Source organism: Cupressus sempervirens, chromosome 10 (genome assembly GCF_028749045.1).
Source record: "Cupressus sempervirens isolate cs-2001-9-10 chromosome 10, ASM2874904v1, whole genome shotgun sequence".
NCBI classification, from domain to species: domain Eukaryota; kingdom Viridiplantae; phylum Streptophyta; class Pinopsida; order Cupressales; family Cupressaceae; genus Cupressus; species Cupressus sempervirens.
Window position 1 is genome coordinate 138,058,525 of NC_143127.1, and position 27,471 is coordinate 138,085,995.

Genomic DNA, 27,471 nt, shown 5'->3' on the forward strand with positions numbered 1-27,471 from the left:
CAAGCAAGGTGACATAGGGAGAAAATTGAAGAGCTTGCAAAAGCCTATGTCTACATATATAAAGATGCCAAGTGTTGAGTACATGTCTTTGGCATTGTTGTCAAAGAGGGAGAATGTTTAGTAAACTGATCAAGTGCACATATGTTTCAATAGATGAAGATGATCAAAGAAAAAAATCAAGTCATAGGGAGAAAGTATATTGGATGAAAGTACAATGCAAAGGAAGTTCAATGAAGTGAAGGTACATCATCAAAAGATTAGAAGACTGGAAGCAAGAATAAAAGAGGGAGATATTTTGATATTCTGTTGATCCATGATAGAAGAGAATCAAATAAGAGATATTTTGTGACCTAACGAGGGATTTCTTGATAGAGGGAGAAGTTATATTCACAAGCTTTCTTTTTGGTATTAACTTACTATTTTAACCTAGTTAGTTCATCATTTGTTTGACTGGTTGATCAGTTTGGTTTGCCATCAATGCCAAAGAGGGAGATTATTGACATATGATTAAAAAAGATCATTTGAAGTAGAAAGGTTTTTATTGTTGTAAGAAGTGTTTTCAATCATTATTTTGTCACTGATGTCAAACCTACTATATGTTGGTATGAAAATTGCTTATATGTTTCAAGCACTATCACTTAGTTGATTGATGAATAGGATTTGATCAACAAGATGCAACAAAAGTACCTAGAGGAAAGGTTGAGTTATGATTATGTATTGAAGTGCAAGAATAAATTAAGATAGTGATAACATAATGTATTGATGATCTACTTGAGGTTACAAAATGTTTGGCTACACTTAGAAAATTCAAAAGAAAAAGGTTGGACAAAGTTCATTTGCTAAGCTTGACCAAGTTGATAGAATGTGCTGAGTAAAGTTAGTGCAAGTCAAGAAAAAAGTTAGTTGGAGATGAGTGAAAGCATTTTCTAGTGGATGTCGAGCAAACTAACAGGTGTCGAGCAAGTTAGTAGATGCCGAGTGATTTTCAATATGTGTCGAGCACCAGTAAAATCCAGTTGATGCCGAGTGATTTTACAATAGATGCTGAGTAACACAGTATGTGCTGAGCATCAATAAATTGATAATACTGAGCTACTACATTATGAATAAGATTGAAAATTTTCCAAATAAGAGATGAAAATTTTATTTTCTTGGAACTTGTAAATTAGGAGGAAGATAAGATTGATGATCTGGAGGCACATAATCTTATGTAAACTATTTTGGAGGCATATTCAAATGAATTTAAGATGTTTCTAGAGAAGGTAAGATATGAGGTAGATACATTGTATCCTACCTAATCCATCGAAAACCTTAATTTTTGAGATTGATAATGAGCAGGAAAAAGAGTTCTAATTCCTTATAAGTAGGATGCCTGGTCATGAAGCAAGGTTGGTAAGAGGTCAGAAAGCTTTTGGATGCAAAAATTAGACAAGGTGAAGGAAGAGGGTTTACTTCATCAAGTTACCCAAGATGAGAAGTCTACAATGGCAAACTAAGCATGAAGGCTTAATGAAAATGAATGCTTGAAGGGTGAACAAGCTGTCAAAATTGCAAAGATTGAAAGCCAAGTAGAGATGAGGATTGAATAGTGATCTGTAATTTGCAAGCAAGTTTGTAAGTTTTATCAGATCAAACACTACTTGTACTCTCTAAAAATTGCATCAGATTAGGGTAAAACCCTTTGGAGAAAGGTTGACTTAACAATCATTGGAAAATCCTTCAACAAGGTGGCATTCCAAGTGAATGACATAAAGTCCTCTAACAAGGCTCACTTTTAACATGGTGATTGAAATCCCTTAACTGGGTCACATTTAACAAGGCATCACTTCAGAAGAGTGAGGAAGGAGTAGCATGTTACTGGTGGTTTTTCCCAAATTGGATTTCCACATTAAATCATTGTGTCAAGTGTACTAATGGATGTGTTGTGCTTTATGTTTCACATTTCTGCATGTTAGTTTAATAGTATCATATCAGTTTTGGTTTACACACAATGAATGCATGCATGGTTAAGAATGTTATATGGGTTCACTAAATTGTGAAAACATTTTATTTGGACATCTAGACCTTGAATACTTGATTCACTACCCTCTTAGTTGTTCTAAAAGAATTCCAACACTTGTTATACATCACTCATCATGCTGATTAAATATTTGCACCCCTCTTTAAATTTAAAAATTGAAGAAATTCAAAAATCACATAAAAAATTGCTAGTTGCATCAGTAATAGATAAAAATAATTGTTGACTAAAATTTGAATACAATAACTTCTTGATTGTGAGATCAAGGATTAGCTGATAAAAGTGTTTATAGAGACATAGGGCATTACAAATGGCTCAATAAATATCCATCTTTAACAAGTTTCATGATATTTGGAAACTATAGTTATATTACTAAAAATAGGAATAAAAGATATGAACAGTATTATACTCTTTGTCTCCTAATTCCCTAAGTACGAATAACTTTAGTTTTGTGAAATTGATTTTTATCTTCATGCAATTCTATACTAATACGGCATGCATATTGGACAAAAATATGATGCTAGCATGACCATATTCGGGAATGGTGGAACTTATCTTCTCTCCTTGCTTCTTACTCAAATCAGTGTTCTAGCAATTCTTGATTTGATTTTCTACTTGCCCTATAATTCTTCATTCTATTAGAGACCATCTTTGTGTATATTAATTTTCTACTAGTAGAATTACCAAATTTCATATTTCTATGTTTCAGATTAAATATTTCTTAAGTTATCTATTCTATTATTGATAGTAATCTATATTGATATGATATCATAGTTTTTTATTAAGAAAAGCAACAACTAATGGGTGTTGGCCCGAAGTATTATCAAAACTCTAGACACTAATAATAAAACAATACCAGTGCCCAGATTAGATCTCCCTCTATCAAAGACAAAGGTCCACAAGCGACTAACCTACCAACCCTGGTCAACACGTTCAATGAAAGACTTGGGACAAGACCCCATAATAGTTGTAGACGTAAACAAAAAAAAAATAACAAAGGATCATAGTTAAATTTTGATATTATTCTATTTTCATGAAAGTTCATATTCTACTAAAAATTGAATAAAATAGATCATGGAGCACCTATGAAGAAGGTATGAAAAATGAACTTGAGAGAACAATTATAAAAACTCTCAAAATGTGTGTTCACATAAAACATGCTCACATACAAGGATGATAATATTATCATAGTATTTTTATCACCCAACCATAGAGGAACTCTTGACCATTCATAAAAAAACCTAGCAAAGTAAACTAGGCAAGTGTCACAATCACGTCTTCATAAAAAATGAAGATAAATAAACAAAATTATTATTTTTAATAATGAATATGAAAACTTGTGATAATATTGTGAATAATTTTAGAAGAACTAAACACATATGGGCACAAAAGGGAAAACGTTACATATATACAAATAGATTTCAATGTTTTAGTGCACCAATTTTAAATGTAAAATCTTGTAATAGTTTCCATAGTATTGTAAAATTGTGTTAAATATTATTCCATCAATGTTTCATATTACACTCCATGTTCCATTGAGCTAGCTAATAGACAATAGTAAAGAGGATAAGGAGTTTCTTTTGAAGTTGTTTCATGCTCTTTATTATCTTTATGGTGGATCTTAGAGTGACACCAAATTATTTAACATAATTTGATCTAAAACTATTGCATATTATTCCTATGAATTATATAAATCTCTTATATTTATATTTTTCTATAGAATTTATATTTGCAACCTCCAAATAGAAATTTTAGACACGATTCACTTATAAAAGCATATTATAATTTTTTGAATAAAAAACATAAGAGTTTTAAATTTAAGATGTTCTCATAAGAAGCACGGAAATGAAAGAATAAGATTGATGAATAGATTTTGTTTTGAATTATGAAACAATTATGTGTGTGTGTGTGTGTATTTCCACACTAAATTCATTTTGACACCATGCTAATAAAATTTAAACCAATCTTATTCAAATAGAACTACTAGTCTTTTAATCAGTGTGCAAACTAAGGTGAAACATAATATTATTAAGAAAATTGTGTATAGGCATTCATAAGCACTTTAAAATGATCATTACAAAATAATATTTACATAAAAATTCTACATTGTTTTTTGATGGATAAATGACCAGAGAATAGGTTTGTTATTATTGTACTTGTCGTAGGCTAGTACTATTGTATTCAGTTTACACGATTAGTTAATTAGTTCTGCACAAATGAACCAATTACAGTGAAGTATTTTTTATTTGATTTCAACATTTCTAAAGTTTCAATATTTTTATCAACTAAATATGTTAAAAGTTATTTATCTCAAATATAATTGGCTCAGATTATTTGGTCTTATATTCAGAACACCAGATCATGATGCATTTGTAACGACAATATTTTAGAAGGTTATTTATAAATATAAATACTTAACATTATACTTAAACATAATTACATTTATCTATAAATATAAATATGCAGACAAAACATAATTACAAATAATTGCATTCATCTAAAAAAAATTAAAAGCATGATATTATGCTTCAAACATTTAAATTATCGAAGAAAATATAATTAAACCTCTAAATTTAGGGCAACAAAAATTTCACAATATTTATTTTAATCATTATTATTCTAACTCATTATAAATTTATTTAAAATGTGCTCAATTCATTAATTCAATACAATTATTTTTTTAAACACATATTTAGCCACAAAACCTATTTTAATAATTCTACTTATTGATATCTTTTTTTTTCCTCAAAACACATATACTACACAAACAATTTCAAATTATTAATTTTAGTGATTTTAAAATTTATTCTAACAACTTATTAATTATCTCAAAAGCCTAGTTCTATACAATAAAATTAAATTAAAATTATATTATAAATAATTTTAAAACTTTGATGGCAAGTACATGCCACTACGTGGCACTTGTTATTTAAGAGGCTTAAAAGTTACCATTGTGATGTAGGCTCTTGCCTATAAAAATTCTACATTATTATCTATTATTATGAAATGAAAATATCTATATAATTTTACCAAAATGAACAAAAATATAATAATCATTATACTATCAAAATGTCATGAAAATAATATTATTAATATGTGAGACTTTAAAAAATTTAATTGACTTATAATATTTATTCATTTAAATTTAATAAAATATTATATTTAAGCCGAGAGGCTTTTACAGTGGAAGCATTCATCAATGTAAACATTTGGTTGTTTTAATAAAATTTGATGATTACTTGAATGTTTTATAAAATGGTGAGCTTGTAGAATGATGAGTTGATAGGTCACACTTATTTATATTTTAAGAATTAGTAATAATAGTTTGTCGATCTGTCCGTACAACTATGAAGAAGGATGTTTTCTTGCATTTAATTGTGTAACTATAAATATTGAAGAGTCACTTGCTAGAACTAATAAAGAAAGGTACACAGATAAAGAAACTTCTTACTTATAAACTGAAATTGAAGATGTTTCTAAAATAGTGAAAAACTTTCTCTAATGCCAATATTAGAAAAAAATTCTTTTAATAAATACGTAAATAAAAAACATATAACTTATTATTTTTCAATATATTATTTTTAAAAAGTTTACAAAAGACCTAAAAAAGCTTATAGGAAAATAAGATATTTCTAAATTTTTCCATTGCATGATATTTCTAAATTATTTATCCTATATACAAGATACAAATTACTTTAATGTCAAATGAATCTATTGTGCTAAACAATTTTTTTTTTTCTATTAGATATAAGAGTTTTAGAACAAAAAAAGAAACCAAAGTACCACCACAAAAATCAACAAGGAGGCCAAGCCTCACTAAGGAAGAACAGATTCAGCTGTACAACATAACAAAATAGGAGAAAGACTATCTAACTAAGAACATCATAGTAATTGACCACCTAGGTAGTCCAACCTAAGGGACCCTCCATCCAAACGACGCTTTTACATTCTTGAATCTGCATCAGCCTGAATAAATCATCCTTTCTAGCATTCACTTTCTTACGGATTTCTCTATTTAGCCTAATGCAAGCTTGCTCAAAAGCTTGCAGGTCATCCAAGGTTCTACGCCTTTGGTATCCATGCTTAAAAGCAGCATGCCCATCATGAAGGAACCGTCTCATCTTGTCTCGCTCAATCAACATAGTAGCTTGCACTTGCAAAGAAATTTTAAAATAAGTGATCTTTCAAAAAAATTTAGTAAGGTCCCTTGGTTTACCTTGGTATCTTTCCTCGTTCCTGCATTTCCAGATCTGCCAGAGAATGTTAGATGACAATATATTCCAAAATAAATTGGTATCTTTAGGAAGACCATTAATATGACCAGTGATAATATCAAGAATATTAACATCAATAGGATAGACAATGCCAAACATTCTCCATATCTCTTTAGCAAAAGTACAATCTAAAAGAATATGTCTACCAGTTTCAGGAACTCTGCATAAATTACAAAAATCAGAATTAGATAAATCTCTCTTAATAGGTAGCTTGTCCAACATGACTAACCATCTAAAGCATCTAATTTTAGGCTCAACAGAATTCTTCCACAAGATATCAAAGTATTTTTTCCAAACATCAGCATCATAAGAAGAGTACCAAACAACATTGACATGATCAATAATATTAGTATTACAATCTAGGATTCTGTATATATTCTTGGCCTTAAGTAGATTCATGACCACTCCACCAGGCCATTTACACTTTAGGTGCCTTTGAGAATCAACATGGCATATAGTGGGAAGACCATTAATAGCTTGCACAATCATGTTATAAGTTCTTTTATGGGAATCAGGGATATCATATTTATTTTTAAGCTCATCCCAAGGAGTGATTTGGTTCTGCTCAAAGAGATCTATGAACTGTTTAATACCTTTCTTAGCCCACAATCTGGCAGAACACCCTTGGGTAAGGGCCAAAGGTTTACCATTTAGGTGAAGATTCCACCAAATTGATCTTTCACCATGGAGTTGATCATTACAATGAGAATCCTTGTTAGTGATGAATTTCCTAACATGGTCCCAAGCCTTCCAAATAGATCTAAAAACTATGGAACCTTGGACCATGACAGGAAAGTTACAAATAATGAGGTCGCAAAAGGGGAGATTAGTCCAAGATTTGGCTTTCTTAGGCACACCCCTTTCAATGTTATTTCTAACTAACACTTTCCAAGGACAGTCACCCTCCATCGATTGAAAAATCCATTTGGCAGATAGGGCAATACCTTGAATTCTTAAGTCCTTCAGCCCAAGTCCCCCAAGGGCCTTGTCAGTGTGGCACCAAGCCCACCTAACAGAATGAATTTTATTATTACCCTTTCCATCAGACCAAAGAAATTGTCTGATGGGCTTCTGAATTTCAGCAATCTGATAATTGTTAAAAAACCATGCAGAGGAATAGTAAATGGTGTAGGAGGACAACATCTTCTGGCAAACTTGAATTCTGCCTGCCATAGATAATGCCCTATTATGCCATTTGTTAAGTTTCTTATCAATCTTCTCTTTAACCCATGACCACATGTCCTTGAGGGCAGGATCCACTAAGAAAGGGATACCAAGATATCTAGTGATCTTATTGGGGCCTCCCCAAAGAAAATTGTATTGAGGAAACCAATCCAGGGGCTACACATCCCACCCCAAACAAACTGATTTGGCTTGAGATATTTTAGCCCCAGATATAGAACAAAAGAAACTAAGTTTATATTGCAAAGCCTTAAAATTGCTTTCTGAAAGCTCAAAGAACAACGCGGTATCATCCGCAAACTGGCAATTGATGAGCTCTTCATCATTAGGCAAATAGATACCTCTGACATTAGGAGATAAGGAATTATCTCTGAGAATATAGAAGAGAGCCTTTGAAGCAATCACAAAAAGAGATGGTACCAGAGGGCACCCTTGTCTAATGGATCTCCCTAGAGAAAAAGGAGTAGAAAGAACACCGTTAACTTCAACTTGAGCACAAGGATCACTAAGAAGCACCTGCACAGTATTACAAAAGGAGGGAGGGAAACCGAAGGCCTCTAACATCATAAGAATAAACCTCCATTCAACCCTATCATAAGCCTTTTCAAAATCCAAAAGAAGCATGACCGAGTTTTGGTGTGAGCATTTAGACTACTCCATGGCTTCCCAACTAGTTATGAGATTCTCGAGAATATATCTACCCTTGATGAAACCAGTTTGGGTAGAGTTAACAAATTTAGGAAGAATATTGACTAACCTAAGAGCCATAATTTTAGCTAAAATCTTATAAGACACATTAAGAAGGGTAATCGGCCTCCAATTCCTAATGAGGGTCTTATCTCCATCCTTGGGGAGGAGCTTAATGATCCCTCTATTAACATCCTGTCCCAAGGAGCCAATAGACAAAGCTTCAGAGTATAAGTCATGGAGATCCTTACAGATCCAACTGATATTGGATTTATAGAACTCAATAGGAAAACCATCAGGGCCCGGGGCCTTATCATCATTGAGAGCCTTGATAGATCCCTCAATCTCCTCAATAGAGATATCTTTAGCAAGCACATCAATATCCTCTGAGTCCAACTTTTTAGGAATAGGCATTTTGCATTTATTTCTTGAAGACTCAGCCTCAGAGGAGTCCTCTGAAGTAAAAAGAGTCTTGTAATAATCAGCAAAAGCCTGAATAATAATCTCAGGGTCTGAAATGTCTTGATTATCAATCGAGAGTCTATCAATGGACTCTTTAATATGTTTATGTTTAAGAAGATTGAAGAAAAATTTCGAACCCCTGTCCCCATGTTGAAGATTCAATTGTGCTAAACAATTGAGAATGCTACTAGCTTATATATATTCAAAGGATATCTCTCGACTTAATTATGTATTGAAGATATTTACTTTGTACATAGTTTTGCCATGATATTTCTAAAATATGATTTAATATCATTTAAATAAAGATAAACATTTTTTAATAAAATCACTTAAATGAATATGAGTTTTGAAAAACCAACCTTCACATTAGAATACAATAATGTAGAAGTTAATTACACAAGACAGTTATAGTTTCAAACTGTCAATTGACATATAAATAGAAAACGTATTATTTTTTTTTGGAAATTCAAAACAATTATAGGAGTGAAATTAAGATTCGTAATCTTTCTATATTTTTACACAATAAATTGAAATTTTTAATATAGTAGTTTGTTTGTGGTCATCATATTTTCTCGAATTACTAAAACGTAGAAAGGCATGCGTAAGCTTTATCTATAGCGTGTGCTTCGAGTTAGAGCTGAAGAGAAACTGTGATATCGCCATAATAACTAGGTATGGGCCATCCGTGTTAAATGATTGCAACAATTTATTTGCTCGTGTAGATATGCAATGCTGATAGGCTACCGGTGCTCATAATTATATTCGATATTTTGGCTTTTCTAGTCATATCTGAGCTCACAATAATACACTCTCTGTCTCTCTGAATCTCTATCATTACTATCTTCTCCATGACTTAGAATGTCTATTATATAACGTACAAATATTTAGATACTAATTTTTTATTAAAATTTTTAATATCAGTCTGTTATTATCATTATTATCCTCTTTTTCATGATGGACCATTGGTCATTGTTCAAAATATTGATCATTCATGGAAAAAAACAGAAATTTTTTGAAATTGTTAAAATACTATAAAATTGTGTACATTTTTTTTTCATTAAAATATGCAAGAGTGATATAACCAAAAAAAATATTTCCACAATCTAATCCAGAAAAAATAGAACAGCATTATGTAGATCTTTCAACCAATTTAACTAATATACAACTCTAGTTTCATTATATTATTACACCATTCTGTCCGAAAGCATGCCAATCATTCTTATCTATGATGGATGATTAAATTTGATTCAGATGTCCATTAAAAATATTTATTTATTTCAGATACCAATTCCTTACAATTGTTTATGTCACTCTATTCCTATCCTCTCCTTCTAGCGATCATCATTGTTTAAAACATAAACTATATTGAATTTCTAATTTATTTGGGAAATGATTTATTGAAAATCATTCCAACAATATTAAGAGAAAAGTAGGTCCAAATTTGTATCAAAGAGTGTCTTGAAACAGCATCACCATTTAAAAGATCATAAAAATTGTAAATCATCCTCTGACTCCAACATTAATACGCTTAACCACTGAATGCTGGACTTCTGCAGATCTTGTAACTCATCTAACCAATCAACTACTCTGCTTCCATTGTATGATTTAACCCTTTCTTCTTCATTAACAGCTACTATTTTCTCACCTTGTTGCATACATGTGTCCACAATGCCATTGCCAGACATTTCCTTCAAATCCACAAAGGAAGAAGACGAGGAAGAATGGCCATTAGATTTAACAGAAGTGCACTGTGACTCACCAGTTCTTTCAACATTCCAATTCAAATCCTGATGATCTGAGATTCCATTGCTCTCAGAGCTGTTAGGGCGCTTTGCTATTCTCACTGCCTTTGCTTTTACCGGATTACTTTTGAGTTGGTGATGAGTGACCGGATGAGCAGATTTTGACGTTGTGAGAGGGCATGGAAGAGGAATCTTCTCCCCTGCTTGCTTCTTGCTCAGATGAGTGTTCCAGTGATTCTTTATTTGATTGTCTGTTCGCCCTGGCAGTCTTCCTGCTATTAGAGACCATCTGTGTTCATACCAATGTACCACAATTAGATTTACCCAATTTCCTACTTCCTTTAGTTTACACAAAATGTATTTTAAGCTATTTATTATTATTATATATTCTGTTCCTGATATTCGCCTATGTTAACTTGATGTCATAATTAACTAACTTGTAACATTTTTGCTCGCAGCTTAAATATAAGGCTTGATTTCTAAACTAACTTATTTGTCCAACCTTAATTTCTTTCGTAGTATCTTAATTTCTTCCTAGGATGAATATTAACAATCTGAGATATAGTGGTTAAGCTGGATTAGGCAGCACCCATGATGAAGAAATTGAAAATGTATCTGAGAGAACGGTTGCAATATCTCCTATAATGTTTGATCACAGAGATCAGCAATGCATGTTCAGAGAGATCATTATGAGGGTCAGATTCTTGAAGATCAAAAGACAACGTGTTCATACCCGAAGAAGGTTAGCAAGGATGAATGAACATGTGTACTTAGATTGGGTAGCTTTTTTATTTGATTGTATATGAATATTTGTACCATAAAATATACATACACTAATTATTCAATTGAACTTCAATGGATTGTGGGAAATCTGGTATCACTGATTGATCTACACTTTGTTTTCCTATTTCAGATTGAGGCTACAGATTTCACACGAGGGCATGAAATCAAACATAGGATAAGAATTAAGTCAGATTAAGAAGATGAAGATTTGGGAATTTATTGTAAGGTGGATGCTCAGAGAGATCATTATGAGACTGAGGTTTTTGGAGATAATGACAACTGTACTAACAAGAAAAAGGTTGGCAAGAATGAATGAAGGCATTACTTTGCTATCCAATATTGAGCCTAAGATTATTGACAGATTATAAAAGATGATAAATTTCATAGAAGTAGAACTTTACTTGATTGAAAGTATAAGCATTCTGATATCATGTAGATTTTGCCATCATACCAAAAGCACATACTGATGGTAGAGAGGGATCTCATCAGAGATATAGTCACTACGTCAACAAATAGAAACCCAACTAAAAGATGGTTAGCAATGATGAATAACCAGGTGTACATTGTTTTGCTCTCTAAATTTGAGTTTAAAGATTTTGTAACAGCTAACAAAGATTAAAATTGGACAGAAGCAGTGGAAGAAGCATTGAGGCAAATTAAGAAGAATTAGATTAACAAACTGAGTTTAAGACTGAAGGATAGAAATGTGCCTGGCAGAGAAAATGGGTATTTGGAAACAAATTGACATCATTGAATAATTACGTTACAAATGGCTCATCGCACCAGTTCATAAGTGCAATTTCAAAAATATCTGATAAACATTGTTTATACCTATTGCCAAGGAGGCGATGCAATCTAACAATGAGTTCCTCTTCATCAGGGGAAAACTTTCCATGGTTAATATCACCGCGTAGGTAGTTCAACCATCGCAGTCTACAACTCTTTCCACACCGCTTAAGACCTGAAAAGGAACATTAGTTAGAGCAGGAAAATATATACAATTCTAAATAAAACCTAATCTACGCATTTTTAATGGTGTTGGCTTAAAGGTTTTCTTTTCTTTTTCAGATTTTTCAAAGTATAGTGATAGTTTTTTCAATTTATTTGTTGTTATCGATTATAGACATGTAGATTATTAAGAACAAATGCGGAGAATTTCAAAGACAAGAGTCTATAATCTATGGTAAATTACGAACTTTCATAGAAGAGGTCTTAGATTGGAATCTACTCAAAATTAATATTAATATTAATGTAAGACTGATGAAATCAAGTACAATGACCCAATAAACACCTAATTCATACAATAGTGCACGAAATTTGGTACCCAAAATTTACCTGCTTTTTGAGGAAGAGATCTCCAACCAACGTCGCCATGCTTTGCAATGTATTCTTTTAGGATAAGATCTTCGTGGGCAGTCCAGGCGCCCCGTTTGATGTCTGCATCTTTTGAACAGCAAGCGGTTCTCCCCATTCTCAGCAATTCCACACAAAGGTAGAGAATAAGTGATTTAATGAGAGGAAACCCATGGTACGTTTATAATGCAGAGCATGTGGTTTTCATTAATATTTTAAAAGGCAAGGCCTGCAAGTCGTAAATATTGTTTGAATACCGAGACCAACAACTCTTCGAGTTTTGTCTCTGTTTTGAGGGCAAACAATCGGTGGCCGCATAGATTTCAGCGGAGAGCGTACATTTTGCGTGGAATTATTCGCTCCACAACTCAATTAAGTTCATCATAATTCAACACCACTTGGGTCAATGAATGCGAGCACAATAATTTTATCGTGAAATGAGTTTTGAGATTGCGCATAGCTACGGACAAAACGAGTACTAATAAATTAAGGATTTGTGGGGCTTATTTAAATGGATTTCCCTTGAACTCATGGCGGTGAAACACGAATAAAATCTTGGAGGGACAATATTGTCGCTGTCACAATTACTCAAATTGCGTCACATTCACGGCGATGTAATCTCAGCGACCATTCTTCCCACAAGATAAGAATCGATGAAGAATACAACTACCCTTCTCTTGCCCAAGGACACTGACGTCCGTTTCTACATTGCCTTTATAATAGTCCTACAACCTTGTTTTATGGAGGATATGGTAATTAATTGTTTTGGGATGTCCAACCCATGTGGTGTGTTTTTGGGCTAGTTGAAATTTGAACTTCCTAGAATCCAGTAATCAAATTTTGAATTGCCTTCATTAAAAGCTTGTCTATCAAATTTTTAAAATGTTTTGGGTTTAGTCAAAGGGTCCTTGATTTGTTTGTGAAATTGAAATGTTTACAAAGAGTTCACCACGGATCAAGTCTTGCCAAGTACAAAGTTTGGGACAACTAAAATGGACGAAGTTGAGATTGTACTCTTTCTCAAGCATTTGATATAATGAATGAACTAATATGAAGAATTTAATAATTGTTGATACACCTAAGACATGGTGCAAGCTAGAAATACAACCATGTCAAGAAATGAGAAGCAACCACACACTATTCATTAGTCAATGTACACAAAATGAGATGATTACAAATGTATAACCATGCTTGTCAACAAGAAAAAAAACAAGAGAAGAGTGTACAAACACTAAGGAGAACCCTAATTACCAAGAAGAGTGGTATAACCATTCAAGCACAAAAAATTGATGTACCTACGAGCTATATATAGTTGTGCATATAGATGATTATGAATTTCCAAAGAATGTTCTTATCGTCGAAACATGTAGGCCAACACCCCCCTCAACTATAACCTCGTGAAAAATATGCTAAAGCTACAACCAATCAATGAGAATACAATATGGGATGCATGTTTGGTAATGGCCACATAACCATTTGTGTACCTATTTACAACTTTAAAGTAAAGAAAATCTAAAAGATGGAGGAAAACCTCCCAAGAGTACAATAATTCCAAAACTGAGAAAACAAAATACTAAAAAGAAAAACTAAAATGAAGGACTCCTCAAAACCCCCTAATGACTGCTTCCTTCATGAAGATGCAAAAGATGTCTCCATCATAAGAGACATGGCAAGAGACTATGTAGCCTCCTCATAATGAATAATCACCAACACTAACAATAAGTGCTTGAAGATTTTTTTATATCTAATGGTTATAAAACACTTGTCTCCCCTCTGCAAATGAAAAACCAAGTAGAGATGAGAGAATGCTTCCCATTCTCTATAGAGAACTTCTCATGTGTATCCTTGTCCATGAAAGATGATTATATCACATTCAAATAAAACAAACAAGAAAGTGATAAACTGGCACTAGCAAATATTGATAAGGAGAAAGATCTAAATATGAAGATGGTGTGATAATAAAAATCTAGTAATCATAATCAAAGATGAGAGTTGACCCTTCGAATATGTCTTCCAAAATTGAAATTTGAGATTTAACAAAATTTGAAATCTAAGATTCAACTAACAAAGAACTGGTGCATAGAAATTAGGAATCCTAGTCAAGAAGAAAAATAGACACTTCATGCAATAAAGATTTGGCAATATGTCTTTTTACGAAGTCCAGAAGAAAATGGTGATCATGTTGATCAAGAACAATATAAGTCGGAATGACTTTGGATATGTATTCAATGAAAAGTGAATGCAAATTATATTTTTTCTCTAGAGAAGAATTATGAACTTTCAAGAAAATTCTCCTCATCCAAAGTTTGAAACTATTCCATATTAGAAAATTCAATATTAGTATCATAATAATAAGGTATTGGTTTTGAAAGATGAAGAGGTACACTGCATTATGAAAGAGGGTCATGTGGGAATGACTAAGAATCAAATAATCCATATAACTCATAGATCTTAGTCCAAAGAGCATAGGGACGATCAAATAACACAAAAGAGTCCAAGATGTTTCAATCACATGCATATCATACACTCTTACAACATGATATCACTTACTTCTCTATGAAATAACTTAACATGTTTCTTAGGACAAAGTTGATATCTCCTTGATTATGGACAATTGGATCTACAATAAGATGCATTCTCTCATAAATAAGGTAAACAATTTGGAGAAGTGCCTAGAGGGGAAGAACAAATTTAGGAAGAGTATGGAAGGGAAATATGATTATACACGAAATGAACTCAAGGTTTTCAAGGAAATGATTAATAATATCCTTAAGGACATCAATGATAGGATTCATTCTGCTATCCCAAAGTTGATGAACAGTAAAGGTAAAGTGAACATGTAAGGGATTGAGGTTATTGTTGATTTGTATAGAAAGGGGAAAGATACAAAGTTGGTTGAGGATCCTGGTAAAATGACTAGGGAAAGGCCTAATAGAAAGGCTATGGATGCCTCAAGACCCATGAAAAATCAATACGATGAACTGAAATGATAGTGATATAGGCATATAAAGGTCTTAAGGAGCTTATCTAGGTTCCCTTTGTCTTTTGCTACTATTTTTTCTTTATTGTTGTTGTAATTTGTGTTTTTCTAGTTGTTTGTTTATGTTTTTGCTAGTTGTATGGTTAGCAAGTTTTATCTTTTTTCCACCAAAGTTTTTCTTTATGGTCTTTATTGAATATTTTTTGTAACTTGAACTTTGGTTTTAGGTTTGCTTAAAATCTATTTTTAGCTTGATCCAAAAAAGAAATAGATTTCCTAGGTAAATGAACTAGATCATGCATATAAGGGAACAATTGAAACCTAAAAACATTAGTAACAATATCATCTCTTTTTTTAATAAAGTTCCTCCTCTTCAAGATAATCTAGGACAAATGATAAGGAAATGAAATATTGACTATGATATTTCTCCACCATAATGTAGTTTGTCAAAGCATCTTTGATTGACATATTGTTGACAAAAAATAGACACTAAATGTGAAAGACATAGGTTTGAAGAAAGGCCTATTTTAAGCATTTTTGCAAACCTTTGGTCTCTCCATGAAACCTTAAATATGGATAAATGGAAAAAAAAAAAGGCCTCTTTGGTTTATATAGTACCAATTTCTCAAGCCAACATGTTTTCACAACACTATGGTAGCTCAAATAAAATTAAAAAACTCTAAGATCATATCATCTACAAGAATAAAATTAACTCATAGATCAATATGTGACTTACTTCTCTAGGAAATAACTTAATATACTTTGTAAGTAGGGTATGTGTAGGATCATGGTAAACCAAACTATGGCCTTAAGTGGTAGTGAAAAACCAATAAATCAAGGTTATGTTAAATTGACACATAAATTTTAAGTAGTTATGGGATTTATATCAAAAAATTTGTAAGAAAATAATCTATAAGAAATTGAATGTAGTTTCTAAACTACTAGTCCTTATCTAGATAAAAAGTTATTTGATTTGTCAAAATTTTGGATTTTAATTATGTAGTACTACAAAAATTTTAGGGAGAAAATAAAAAGTAGGTGTATGTCTGACCACCTTTATCAAAATCAAATAATAATTTTTTTAAATATAATTATATATATAGAAATCAGACTCATGCTTAGATGTGACTCATATTTTTTGGTATTTTTATTCCAAATAAATAATTAAATATGAATTTTCTGCTATAACTTTTTGAAAATAAAAACAATTTTGTGTCTGACCACCTTAACTAATTGTAAACTTTACAAAATTATTTTTTTCTCTTTTTCCCTTATACTAGGCGAAGCATAGAATGTGACACAACTTTTGGATTTCAAAAATGTTATACATTTGAAAGTTATTGCCATTTTTCAATTAGTATGTCAATTAGCAGTTTACATACATCTTCAATAAAAATAACTAATACATACTTATTGAACTTAGAATTTGACAACAATTATATTGGTGGAATCTTGAGAGTGTAATAAAAAAACCCTTATCGTTTCATTGAATTCTTGATGAAATAAATATTGTCAAATGACTACTCGAAGTTTGAATGTCACTGAAATGTGTCTCAAACAAATTTTTTGAGTTGGCCAAAGAGGTTTGTAAATACCAAGTCTAATCACCTATACTTGATCCAAAATCAATTTCAAATTGGGTACCCAAAATTTGGCAGCAATTTTTTTTTCAAAAATTGATCATCCAAATTTTGGAGGGAAATCAATTTGGCAAATGTGGGAAATCAACAAGTATTGTATATTATTATATATTAGTATACTAGTATATATTAGTATAATAATAATATTATTAAATATAATATATTAATATATTATTATTATATAATCTAGTAATATAGTATTATTATATTTAATATATAGTCATATATTATTATTATTATGATTACTATTAGTATAATATAGTAATGGGGTCATAGGTTAGGATAATCGATGCAATGGTTTGAATGGGGTCATGGGCTAGCCTATGACCCCATTCAACCTATAGCATCGATTACCCTATGTCCCTAGAGACACATGTCACCATGCAATAGGTCCAATGGGGTCATAAGTTAGCACACAACCCCATTGGATCCATTGCACCAGTTACCCTATGCCCCTAGGGGTCCTAAGATGCATAGAGATATGACACATGATGCAATGGGTCCAATCAGGATGTGGGCTGGCATAAAACCCCATTCGACTCGTAACATTGATTACCCTATGTCCCTAGGGGTACTAGGACCCCTAGGGACACATGTCGTCATGCAATGTGAAATGTCCCTTCCTTTGATTTTATATGATATTTCAAGCCTCTAATCAATTTTTTAAAATCAAACAACCAATATTTCAAAGATCCACCAATTTCTCAATAAACCCCAAATCAGGTATGCCCGAAATAGTGCCAAAAACTTCACAGCTTCACATTTTATTAATACATCTGAAAGTGGAAATTTTTACAAAAAAATTAGCAGAATAACAGCCTAAAAAATGACATTTCCATATTTGTATAACATTTACACAACAACTCCCAAATGGAGGGCAAAAACAACGCTCATCGAGCTCACGAAAATAACACAAAATAGCCCAGAAACACCACAAAACACTAATAATCTATCACAAAAGTTTAACCATGACCCAATACATATATTCAGCTCTATTTTAACATCTAAAAGTCTGAAATGTAGCGGCAACCCAAACTGATATGAAATACTCAACCGGAAACACCAAACTCTTAGAAAAAACACACCCGAAAACTCACAAATTTGTACTATTAAGCACAAAGGCAAACTCTACATGAGCTTGCACATGGAATGGCTTTAAACTCCCATCCTTAGCCTTCTTGCAAAACCTACAAACTCCCATCCTTGGGTCGCCTTCTCCACAGGTTTGGCAGCCTCTGAAGAACAACAAAGCAATAAGCAAAAATCAAGTTCTGGAATAAGCCCAAAATGCCTCCAAATCCCTTAAAAGAGGGCACAACCCTAACTCATGTCCAAGAGGGGTTAATAAAACATATTTTAATAATAATTTTTATTTATTAGTCCATTAGTTTCCAAAGATTAGCCCCTTTTGCCGAAACTTCACCCTTTTGAGACTGCCTGCCTTAGCAAAGACTATTATTTTTAATTATTTGAAAAGGGGACATGACACGTCCTCCCCTCCCAAATATTGCTTTTTCTCAAGCAATGAATGTTTTAATTCTCAAGAATATGTGCTCCTTCCCAAGTTGCATCCTCTAGTGGTAATCCTTTTTCATTTGACCAAATGCTCTATGATGCTCCTATTTCTCAATCTTTTCTCTCTTGTATCCAAAATCTCTTTTGGTATCAAAACTAATTTCCCTTCATCATCAAGAGGTGGTAATTCTGTAGATACTATCGTTTGCTTTCCTAGAACCTTATTCAGGCAAGATACATGGAAAATATTATGTATTTTGTTGTTTGGTGGGAGCTCCAATTCATAAGCTACCTCTCCTACCTTCTTGATGATCTTATAAGGCCCATAGAATTTCTCTGCCCCACTCTTCTTCAAGGTGCTTTTCTTATATGGCTGCAACCTAACAAATACCAAATCTCCCACCTCAAAATATCTTTTAGTCCTTTTCCTATCAGCGTACAACTTCTATTGGTTTCATGCATGTTGTAGATTATCCTTGAGGGACCTTATTATGTCTTGGCTTTGCTTGAAGAAATCACTTGCTGCAGGTACTCTGCTATCTGAAAGTACTAGATCAACAAAGGAAAGGGCATCATAACCATAAAGAGCACAAAAATGAGGCATACCAATAGACATGTGATGAGATGTATTGTAACAATACTCCCCTAGGTGCAACCATTTTACCGAAGCATGTTGTTGATTTGAAACATAGTTCCTCAAATATCCCTCTATCTATTTATTAACTATTATTGTTTGTCCATCTGTTTGAGGGTGATAGCTAGTACTAGGAGTGAGTTCAGTTCTTTCCAAATGAAAGAGCTCCTTCCAAAAAGAGCTGAGGAATCTACTATCCCGGTCACTGACGATGTTTCTAGGCAAGCCATGTAATCTAAAAATTTCCTTGAACAACAATTTGGCCACTTGTGATGCCTTGAAATCAGATGTGATAGGAAAGAAATATGCATACTTAGTTAGTCTATCTACCACCACATATATGCAATCCTTACCTTGAACCTTGGACAACCTCGTGATGAAGTCAATGGAAATACTTTTCCATTTTTGTTCAAGAATAGGAAGTGGCTGCAACAGCCCTGCAGGAAAATTTTGCTCACTCTATCTTTGTTGGCATACCATACATTCCTTAATGTGTTTAAGGACATCCTCCTTCATACCCTTCCATGAAAATCGCTCTCAAATTTTCTTGTATCTCTTGAAGTATCCCTGATGACCAGCCAAAGGTGTGTCATGAAAGGCCCTCAATATCCTCTCCTTAGTTTTTGATCTTGGCATTAAGAAGATCCTAGTCTTGTAATGAATCAATTCATCAACAACCTTGTACTTGTTATCATCCACTAACTTATCCAAAATCTTTGTGGCAAAGGAATCTTTAGCATACTCTAAAATTATGGAGACTTTCCAATTAGCGGAGCTAGATGTTAAAGAACACAAAGCGGGCTTTCTTGAGAGAGCATCAGTAACCACATTATTCTTTCCTCTCATGTATTCAATATCAAAATCATAAGCTTGCAATTTGCTTACCCATTTTTGTTGACGATCATTCAAATCCATTTGGTTCAAGAAGAACTTGAGGCTATTATGGTCTGTCTTTACAATGAATCTCCCACATACCAAATATTGTCTAAACTTATGAAGTGCATGCATGATTGCCAACATTTCCTAATCATAGATGGAGTAACTTTTCTCTGAATGATTTAATTTTCTACTCTCAAATGCTATTGGATGTCCCCTTTGAGTTAGGACAACCCCTATACCTTCTCCAGAAGCATCACATTCAACAACAAAAGGTAAAGAGAAATCTGGAATTGCAAGCACAAGGCATGAACTCATTACCTCCTTAAGCTTACCAAATGTTTTTTGTACCTCTTCTATCGAAACAAAAGCTCCTTTCTTTGTCAAATCAGTTAAGGGGGCAGAAAGCTAAGAAAATCCCTTGGTAAATCTCCTATAGTAGCTACACAACCTGAAGAAACCTCTCAACTATGTAAGATTAGTGGGTGGAGGCCAATACAAAATTGCCTGGATTTTTTGTTGATCAACCTGTACTTCTTTAGAACTTATAATATGTCTCAAATATAGGATCTCTATCAAACCAAACTCACATTTAGATAGGTTAGCATAAAAGGATTTCTACTCCAAGATTCCCAAAACAATGTCTATGTGCTTTAGATGCTCTTCCCATGTTTTACTGTAAATCAAGATATCATCAAAAAATACCAAAATTTTTTTTTGAAGATGCTGGCTAAATACCTTATTCATACAAGATTGAAATGTTGCAGGTGCATTAGTGAGGCCAAATGGCATAACAAGAAATTCAAAGTGCCCATAGTAACATCTGAAGGCAGTCTTTTCCACATCTTCACTCCTCATTCATATTTGATGGTACCCTGATCTTAAGTCAATTTTTGAGAAGTATCCATCACCATGTAACTCATGAATGAGTTCATCTATGTGTGGTATGGGATACCTATTTTTTATGGTCTTCTTGTTTAGAGCCCTATAGTTTATACACATTCTCATTGTACCATCCTTTTTCTTAACAAGTACCACAGATGATGCAAATGGACTAGAGCTAGGCCTTATGAATCCCATGTCAAGGAGTTCTTTAATAATTTTTTCAATTTCTTCCTTATAACATCTTGGATGGTGGTATGGGGTTTTTATAACTAGTTTGGCACCCTGTTCTAACTCTATAACATGCTCAAAACCTCTATCTGGTGGTAATCCTGGAGGCAAGTCATTGAAAACTATACTATGCTTATCAAGAATATTTTGAATTTCAAAATGGAAATTACTTTGATTCTTTGGAGAGCTTGTTGGATGGATTATGACTCCTGCTGCCCATGCTACTTGTCCTCTTCAAAAAGTCCTCTCCATCCTCTTTGCAGAGACTACCTTAGGTGCTCCATTCGGTAAGCCTCTCAATAAGACTTTTTTCCCATTGGAATGAAATTTAAACTCCATAGTTTGATGGTTCATGTAATAGCCTCCAATAGAGTGCAACCATTGAACACCCAATACAAGATCTGTCTGCCCAATGCCAACCACATAGAAGTCATCACATAACTCATAATCTCCTAAGCTCATCTTGAGTTGTTTCACCACCCACAAGGCATAGTGAATCCATCAGCTACAGTAACATTGAATCCCTCTAAATCCTCTGCTTTAAGCCCTCTTTTCATGACAAATCCTTCATCAATAAAATTGTGAGTTGCCCCACTATCAAGAAGAACTGTCAACCTTCTCTCTGCTAGTACCCCTTGAATTCGAAAGGGATAGTATCTTGGGACTCCTGATAATGCTGCTAAAGTGCCATCCTTGCTGATTTCTTTTTCTTTCTCTTCTTCTTCCTCCTCCTTAGTGCCATGAAACTCCTCATGCTCATCTGAATCAGATTCTAAGGCAACTTCAATATAGTGCACTTGACCTTTCCCTAAACATCTGTGTCCCGGAACCCATGGTTCTCTACAAGTGAAACAAAGCTTTTTCCTTCATAATTCACTCCTAGTCTCTTCATCTACCTTCTTTTTTGCCACATTTATCACATCTTTTGGTGGTAGTGTTGGAGAAGTCTTTTTCTAAAAATTCCCCTTATGTTGCCCAAGATTTGGGGGTTTTTGATTAGTGATTGGTTTCATAGGCACGCAAGTTTCAAGTTGCAAGCTTCTTTTGATAGCTTCCTATAAGGTTGAGGGTAAGAAAGCCTTAACCAAACCCTTAACAGAATCTTCCAAACCATCAAGAAAAAGATAAACAATCCTCTTTTCACTCATATCAGGTACCATAACAACCCCTTTTTTAAACTCTTCTATATACTCATTAACTGATTTGGTTTGCTTCAACTTTGACAATTCTTTAAAGTACTCTTCATCATCCTTGAGGTCAAATCTATCTATCACTCTTTGACTGAAATCATCAAATGTATTTACCTGATCATGACCTTGAGTAGTCATTCCATGATACTACCAATCATAGGCTGCTTCTTCCAAGTGTAGACTTGCAAATTGAACAGCATCACTCTCCTTCATGGGGTTAAGTGTGAAGAAGGTCTGTAATTTTTGTAGCCATGCTCTAGCTGAAATTTTATTTGTTCCATCAAAAGTAGGTGCTGTAAACTTGCTTTTTTTTTTTGAGCTCTCTTCCACTTATGTCATGCTCCCTCCTATACTCTTTCTTGGGCATCAAAGTGTTCATCATATCCTCATATTCTCTAAAAGGAACTGAACTGCAAAAGTCATCATCTAAGCCATTGTAAGTAGCTCTTAATGCAATCAAGTTACCTGTAACCTCTTCCACGAGATTAAGGGTTGAATTTGGTACTGGTGGCTCATCTACAGGTAGGAAAATAGTTTTTATTGATTTAGAGGGTGTGGGTTTCAGATTTCTTGGCTCCTCTGAAGTGCTCCCTTTCTCATTAATAGATGCAACTCCTTGCAATTTTTTTGTCAATATCTGCAAAGTCTCTCTAGTTTCTGCCAAACTATCCACCATTTTCTTCGGAGTATTTTGGATGTCTTGAAAAAATTTCTTTGCCATCTCATCTTGATCAGACATACTTTTTCCTTCCTGAGATTTTTTACTTTTACTTTTAACTAGAGGTTTGATCAATTTTTTTTTATTCTTTTCTCACTGCAAATATCTCTTTTCTCTTTCACTTGGTTGCATGCAAACTTCTACAAACCCTTAGGCTGGAAAGATCATAGCTCTAATACCACTGAAATGCCCCTTCCTCTAATTTTATATTATATTTCAATCCTCTAATCATATTTTTAAAATCAAACAACCAATATTTCAAAGATCCACCAATTTCTGAATAAACCCCAAATTGGGTATGCCCGAAATACTGCCAAAAACTTCATAGCTTCACATATTATTAATAGATCTGAAAGTGAAAAATTTTATAGAAATTTCAGCAGCATAACAGCCTACAAAATGACATTTCTAGATTTTTATAACATTTACACAACAGCTCCCAAATGGAGGACAAAAACAATGCTCATGGGGCTCCCGAAAATAAAACAAAATAGCCCAGAAACACCACAAAACACTAATAATATTTCACAAAAGTTTAACAACAACCCAATACATATATTCAGCTCTATTTTAACATCTAAAATTTTTAAATATAGTAGCAACCCAAACTGATATGAAATACCCAACCGAAAACACCAAACTCTTACAAAAAATACACCCGAAAACTCAAAAATTTGCATTATTCAGCACAAAGGCGAACTCTGCATAAGCTTGCACATGGAATGACTTTAAACTCCCATATTTATCCTTCCTATAAACCTACAAACTCCCGTCCTTGGGTCTCCTTCTCCATAGGTTTGGCAGCCTCTGAATAACAACAAAGCAATAAGTGAAAATCAAGTTTTGGAATAAGCCCAAAATGCCTCAAAATCTCTTAAAAGAGGGCATAACCCTAACTCACATTCAAGAGGGGTTAATTAAAAATATTTTAATAATAATTTTTATTTGTTAGTCCATTGGTTTCCAAAGATTAGCCCCATTTGTCGAAACTTCACCCTTTTGATCCTGCTTGCCTTAGCAAAGATTATTATTTTTAATTATTTGAAAAGGGGACATGACACAATGGTCCTACATCGCCATTTGACTATTGGACTGACTACCAATGTTCCCCTTTGAGATTTATGACATGGTTTAACCACCTCTTATGTTCTATAATTCTAGTGGTTGTATCGGGCATTAACAAGTCAATCTTTTGGTGCAACAACAACTCTAGATTGTAACAAGTGGTATCAAAGCTTGGCCATAGGTTCAAATCTGCTCGAGTAATGCTAAGGGGGGATTGTTGGACTAACTGCCACTATTCTCCTTTGGGATTCATAAAATGGCTTAATAGTCTCCTGTGTTCTATAAGTCTAGTGGTTGTATCGAGCATTAATAGGTTGATCTTTGGTGCAATGGAAACTCTACCTTGTAACATTGACTCATTGCATCAATTACCCTATGTCCGGTGCAATGATGTCATGAAATATGTTGAAAGGGGGTCATGGATTATCCTATGATCCCTTTTGACCCATCCGAACAAATTAAATACATCCCATGGGGTCCTAGGACCCCTAGGGACATATGTCATGAAATGAGTTGATAGGGGCCATAGGATAACCTATGACCCCTTTCAACCCATTTGAACAAATGAAATAGGTCCCTAGGAATCTTATGATCTATAGATATATGATGTCATGAAATACATCAAAAGGGGGTCATAGGTTATCCTATGACACATTTTGACCCATTCGAACAAATGAAATAGATCCCTAGAGGTCCTAAGACCCTTAGGGACATATATTGTCATTAAATGCATTGAAAGGGGTCATAGGACCTTTCATCCCATTCAAACAAATGAAATAGGTCCTTAGGGGTCCTATGACCCTTAGGGACATATGTTATCATGATAATCATTGAAAGGGGTTATAGGTTATCCTATGATCACTTTCAACCCATTCGAACAAGTGAAATAGGTCCATAGGGACCCCTAGGGACATATGTTGTTGTGAAATGTGTTGAAAGGGATCATAGGTTGTCCCATAAGAACTTTCGACCCATTTGATGAAATGAAATAGGTCCCTAGGGGTCTTGGGACCACTAGGGACATATGTTGTCAAGAAATGGGATGAAAGGGGTAAGAGGTTATCGTATGACCCCTTTCAACCCATTCAAACAAAAGAAATAGGGCCCCTAGGGCCCTTAGGGACATATTTTTTTATGAAATGCATTGAAAGGGGTCACTGGTTATCCTATGACCCCTTTTGACCCATACAAAAAAGGGTCATAAGTTACACTATAAAGCCTTTCGACTCAATTAAACAAATGAAATAGGTCCCTAGGGATTGTAGGACCCTTAAGGACATATGTTGTAATAAAATGTGTCAAAAGGGGTCATAGGTTATCCTATGACCCCTTTCAACCCATTCAAACAAATGAAATAGGTCCCAAGGTGTTTTAAGACCCCTAAGAACATACGTTGTCATGAAATGCATTGAAAGGGGCCTTAATTTATCCTATGACCCCTTTTGACCCATTTGAATAAATGAAATAGGTTCCTAGGGGTCCTATGACTTCTAAACACATATGTTGTCATTAAATGTGTCAAAAGGGGTCATGGGTTATCCTATGACCCCTTTCAACCCATTTGAATAAATGAAATAGGTCCCTAGGTGTCTTAGGACCCTTAGGGACATATGTTGTCATGAAATGCATTGAAAGGGGTCATAGGTCATAGGTTATCCTATGACCCCTTTCAACGCATTCCAACAAATTAAATAGGTCCCTAGGGATCCTTGGACCCCTAAGGAGATATGTTGTCATGAAATTCATCAAAAGGGGTCATGGGAAATCCCATGATGTCTTTCAACCCATTTAAACAAATGAAATAGATTCTTAAGAGTCTTAGGATCCCTAGAGACATATGTTGTCATGAAATCTTTTGAAAGGGATCATAGGTTATCTTATGACCCTTTTGACCCATTCAAACAAATGAAATAGGTCACTAGGGTTCCTAGGACACCTAGAGACATATCATGTCATGAAATGTGTCAAAAGGGGTCATAGGCTGTATTATGACCCCTTTCGACATATTCAAACAAATGAAATAGGTCCCTAGGGATCCTAGGACCCCTAAGGACATATGTTATCATTAAATGTATCAAAAGGGGTTACGAGTTCTCCTATGACCCCTTTTGACCCATTCGAATAAATAAAATAGGTCTCTAGGGGTCTTGGGACCCTAGGGACACATGTTGTCATGAAATGAGTTGAAATGTGTCATATGTAATAGGTTATCCTATGACCCCTTTCGACCCATTCCAACAAATTAAAAAGGTCCCTAGGGATTCTAGGACCCCTAAGAACATATGTTGTAATAAAATACATTGAAAGCGATCATAGGCAATCCCATGACCCTTTCGACTCATTCAAACAAATGAAATATGTCCCTAGGTGTCTTAGGACCCCTAGGGACATATGTTGTCATCAAATATGTCGAAAAGTGTCATAGGTTATCTTATTACCCCTTTCAACCTATTCAAACAAATGAAATAGGTCTCTAGTGTTTGTAGAACTCCTGAGGACATATGTTGACGTGAAATGCATCAAAAGGGGTAATAGGTTATCCTATGACCCTTTAAACCCATTCAAATAAATGAAATAGGTCCCTAGGGGTCCTACTAGGGCTCCTAGGACCCCTAAGGATATTTTTTTTCATGAAATGCATCAAAAGGGGTCATAGGTTATCTTGTAAGCCCTTTCAATCGATTTGAACAAATGAAATAGGTCCCTAAGGGTCCTAGGACCCTTAAGGACATATGTTGTCATGAAATGCATCAAAAGGGGTCATAGGTCATCCTATGATCCATTTTGACCCATTCAAACAAATAAAATAGTTCCCTAGGGGTCCTAGGACCCCTAAGGACATATGCTGTCATGAAATGCATCCAAATTTTTACCCATTTGAACAAGTAAAATAGGTCTATACGGTTCCTAGGACCCCTACGAACATATGTTATCACGAAATGTGTTGCAAGGGGTCATAGGTTATCCTATGACTCCTTTCAACCTATTCAATCAAATGAAATAGGTCCCTAGGGGTCCTAGGACACCTAGGAACATTTGTTGTCATGAAATGTGTCATAAGGGGTCATATGTTATCCATGTAATATCCCAAAATTGGCACATTGCCATGCTACACCAATTCTAGTCTATTCAATCAATCTCAAACTCCTATTGTACTAGGCAATTCTAATTCTTATAATCTCTACTTGACCTAAGTGTCAAATGCAGAAAATCATTAATTTGTATTAATCACTTACTTTA

General features: G+C 33.9%; 1 protein-coding gene across 1 annotated transcript; it reads right to left on the reverse strand.

The window, feature by feature from the left end:
* Positions 1-9,876: 9,876 nt before the first annotated feature.
* Positions 9,877-12,721, reverse strand: LOC149532984 (transcription factor MYB8-like). Its single transcript, XM_089805487.1, has 3 exons — positions 12,483-12,721; positions 11,979-12,108; positions 9,877-10,653 (listed from the first exon to the last, which is right to left on the reverse strand). Exons 1-3 carry the CDS (start codon positions 12,616-12,618, stop codon positions 10,107-10,109), a joined length of 813 nt encoding a protein of 270 aa, XP_089661613.1. The 5' UTR covers positions 12,619-12,721; the 3' UTR covers positions 9,877-10,106.
* Positions 12,722-27,471: the final 14,750 nt, after the last annotated feature.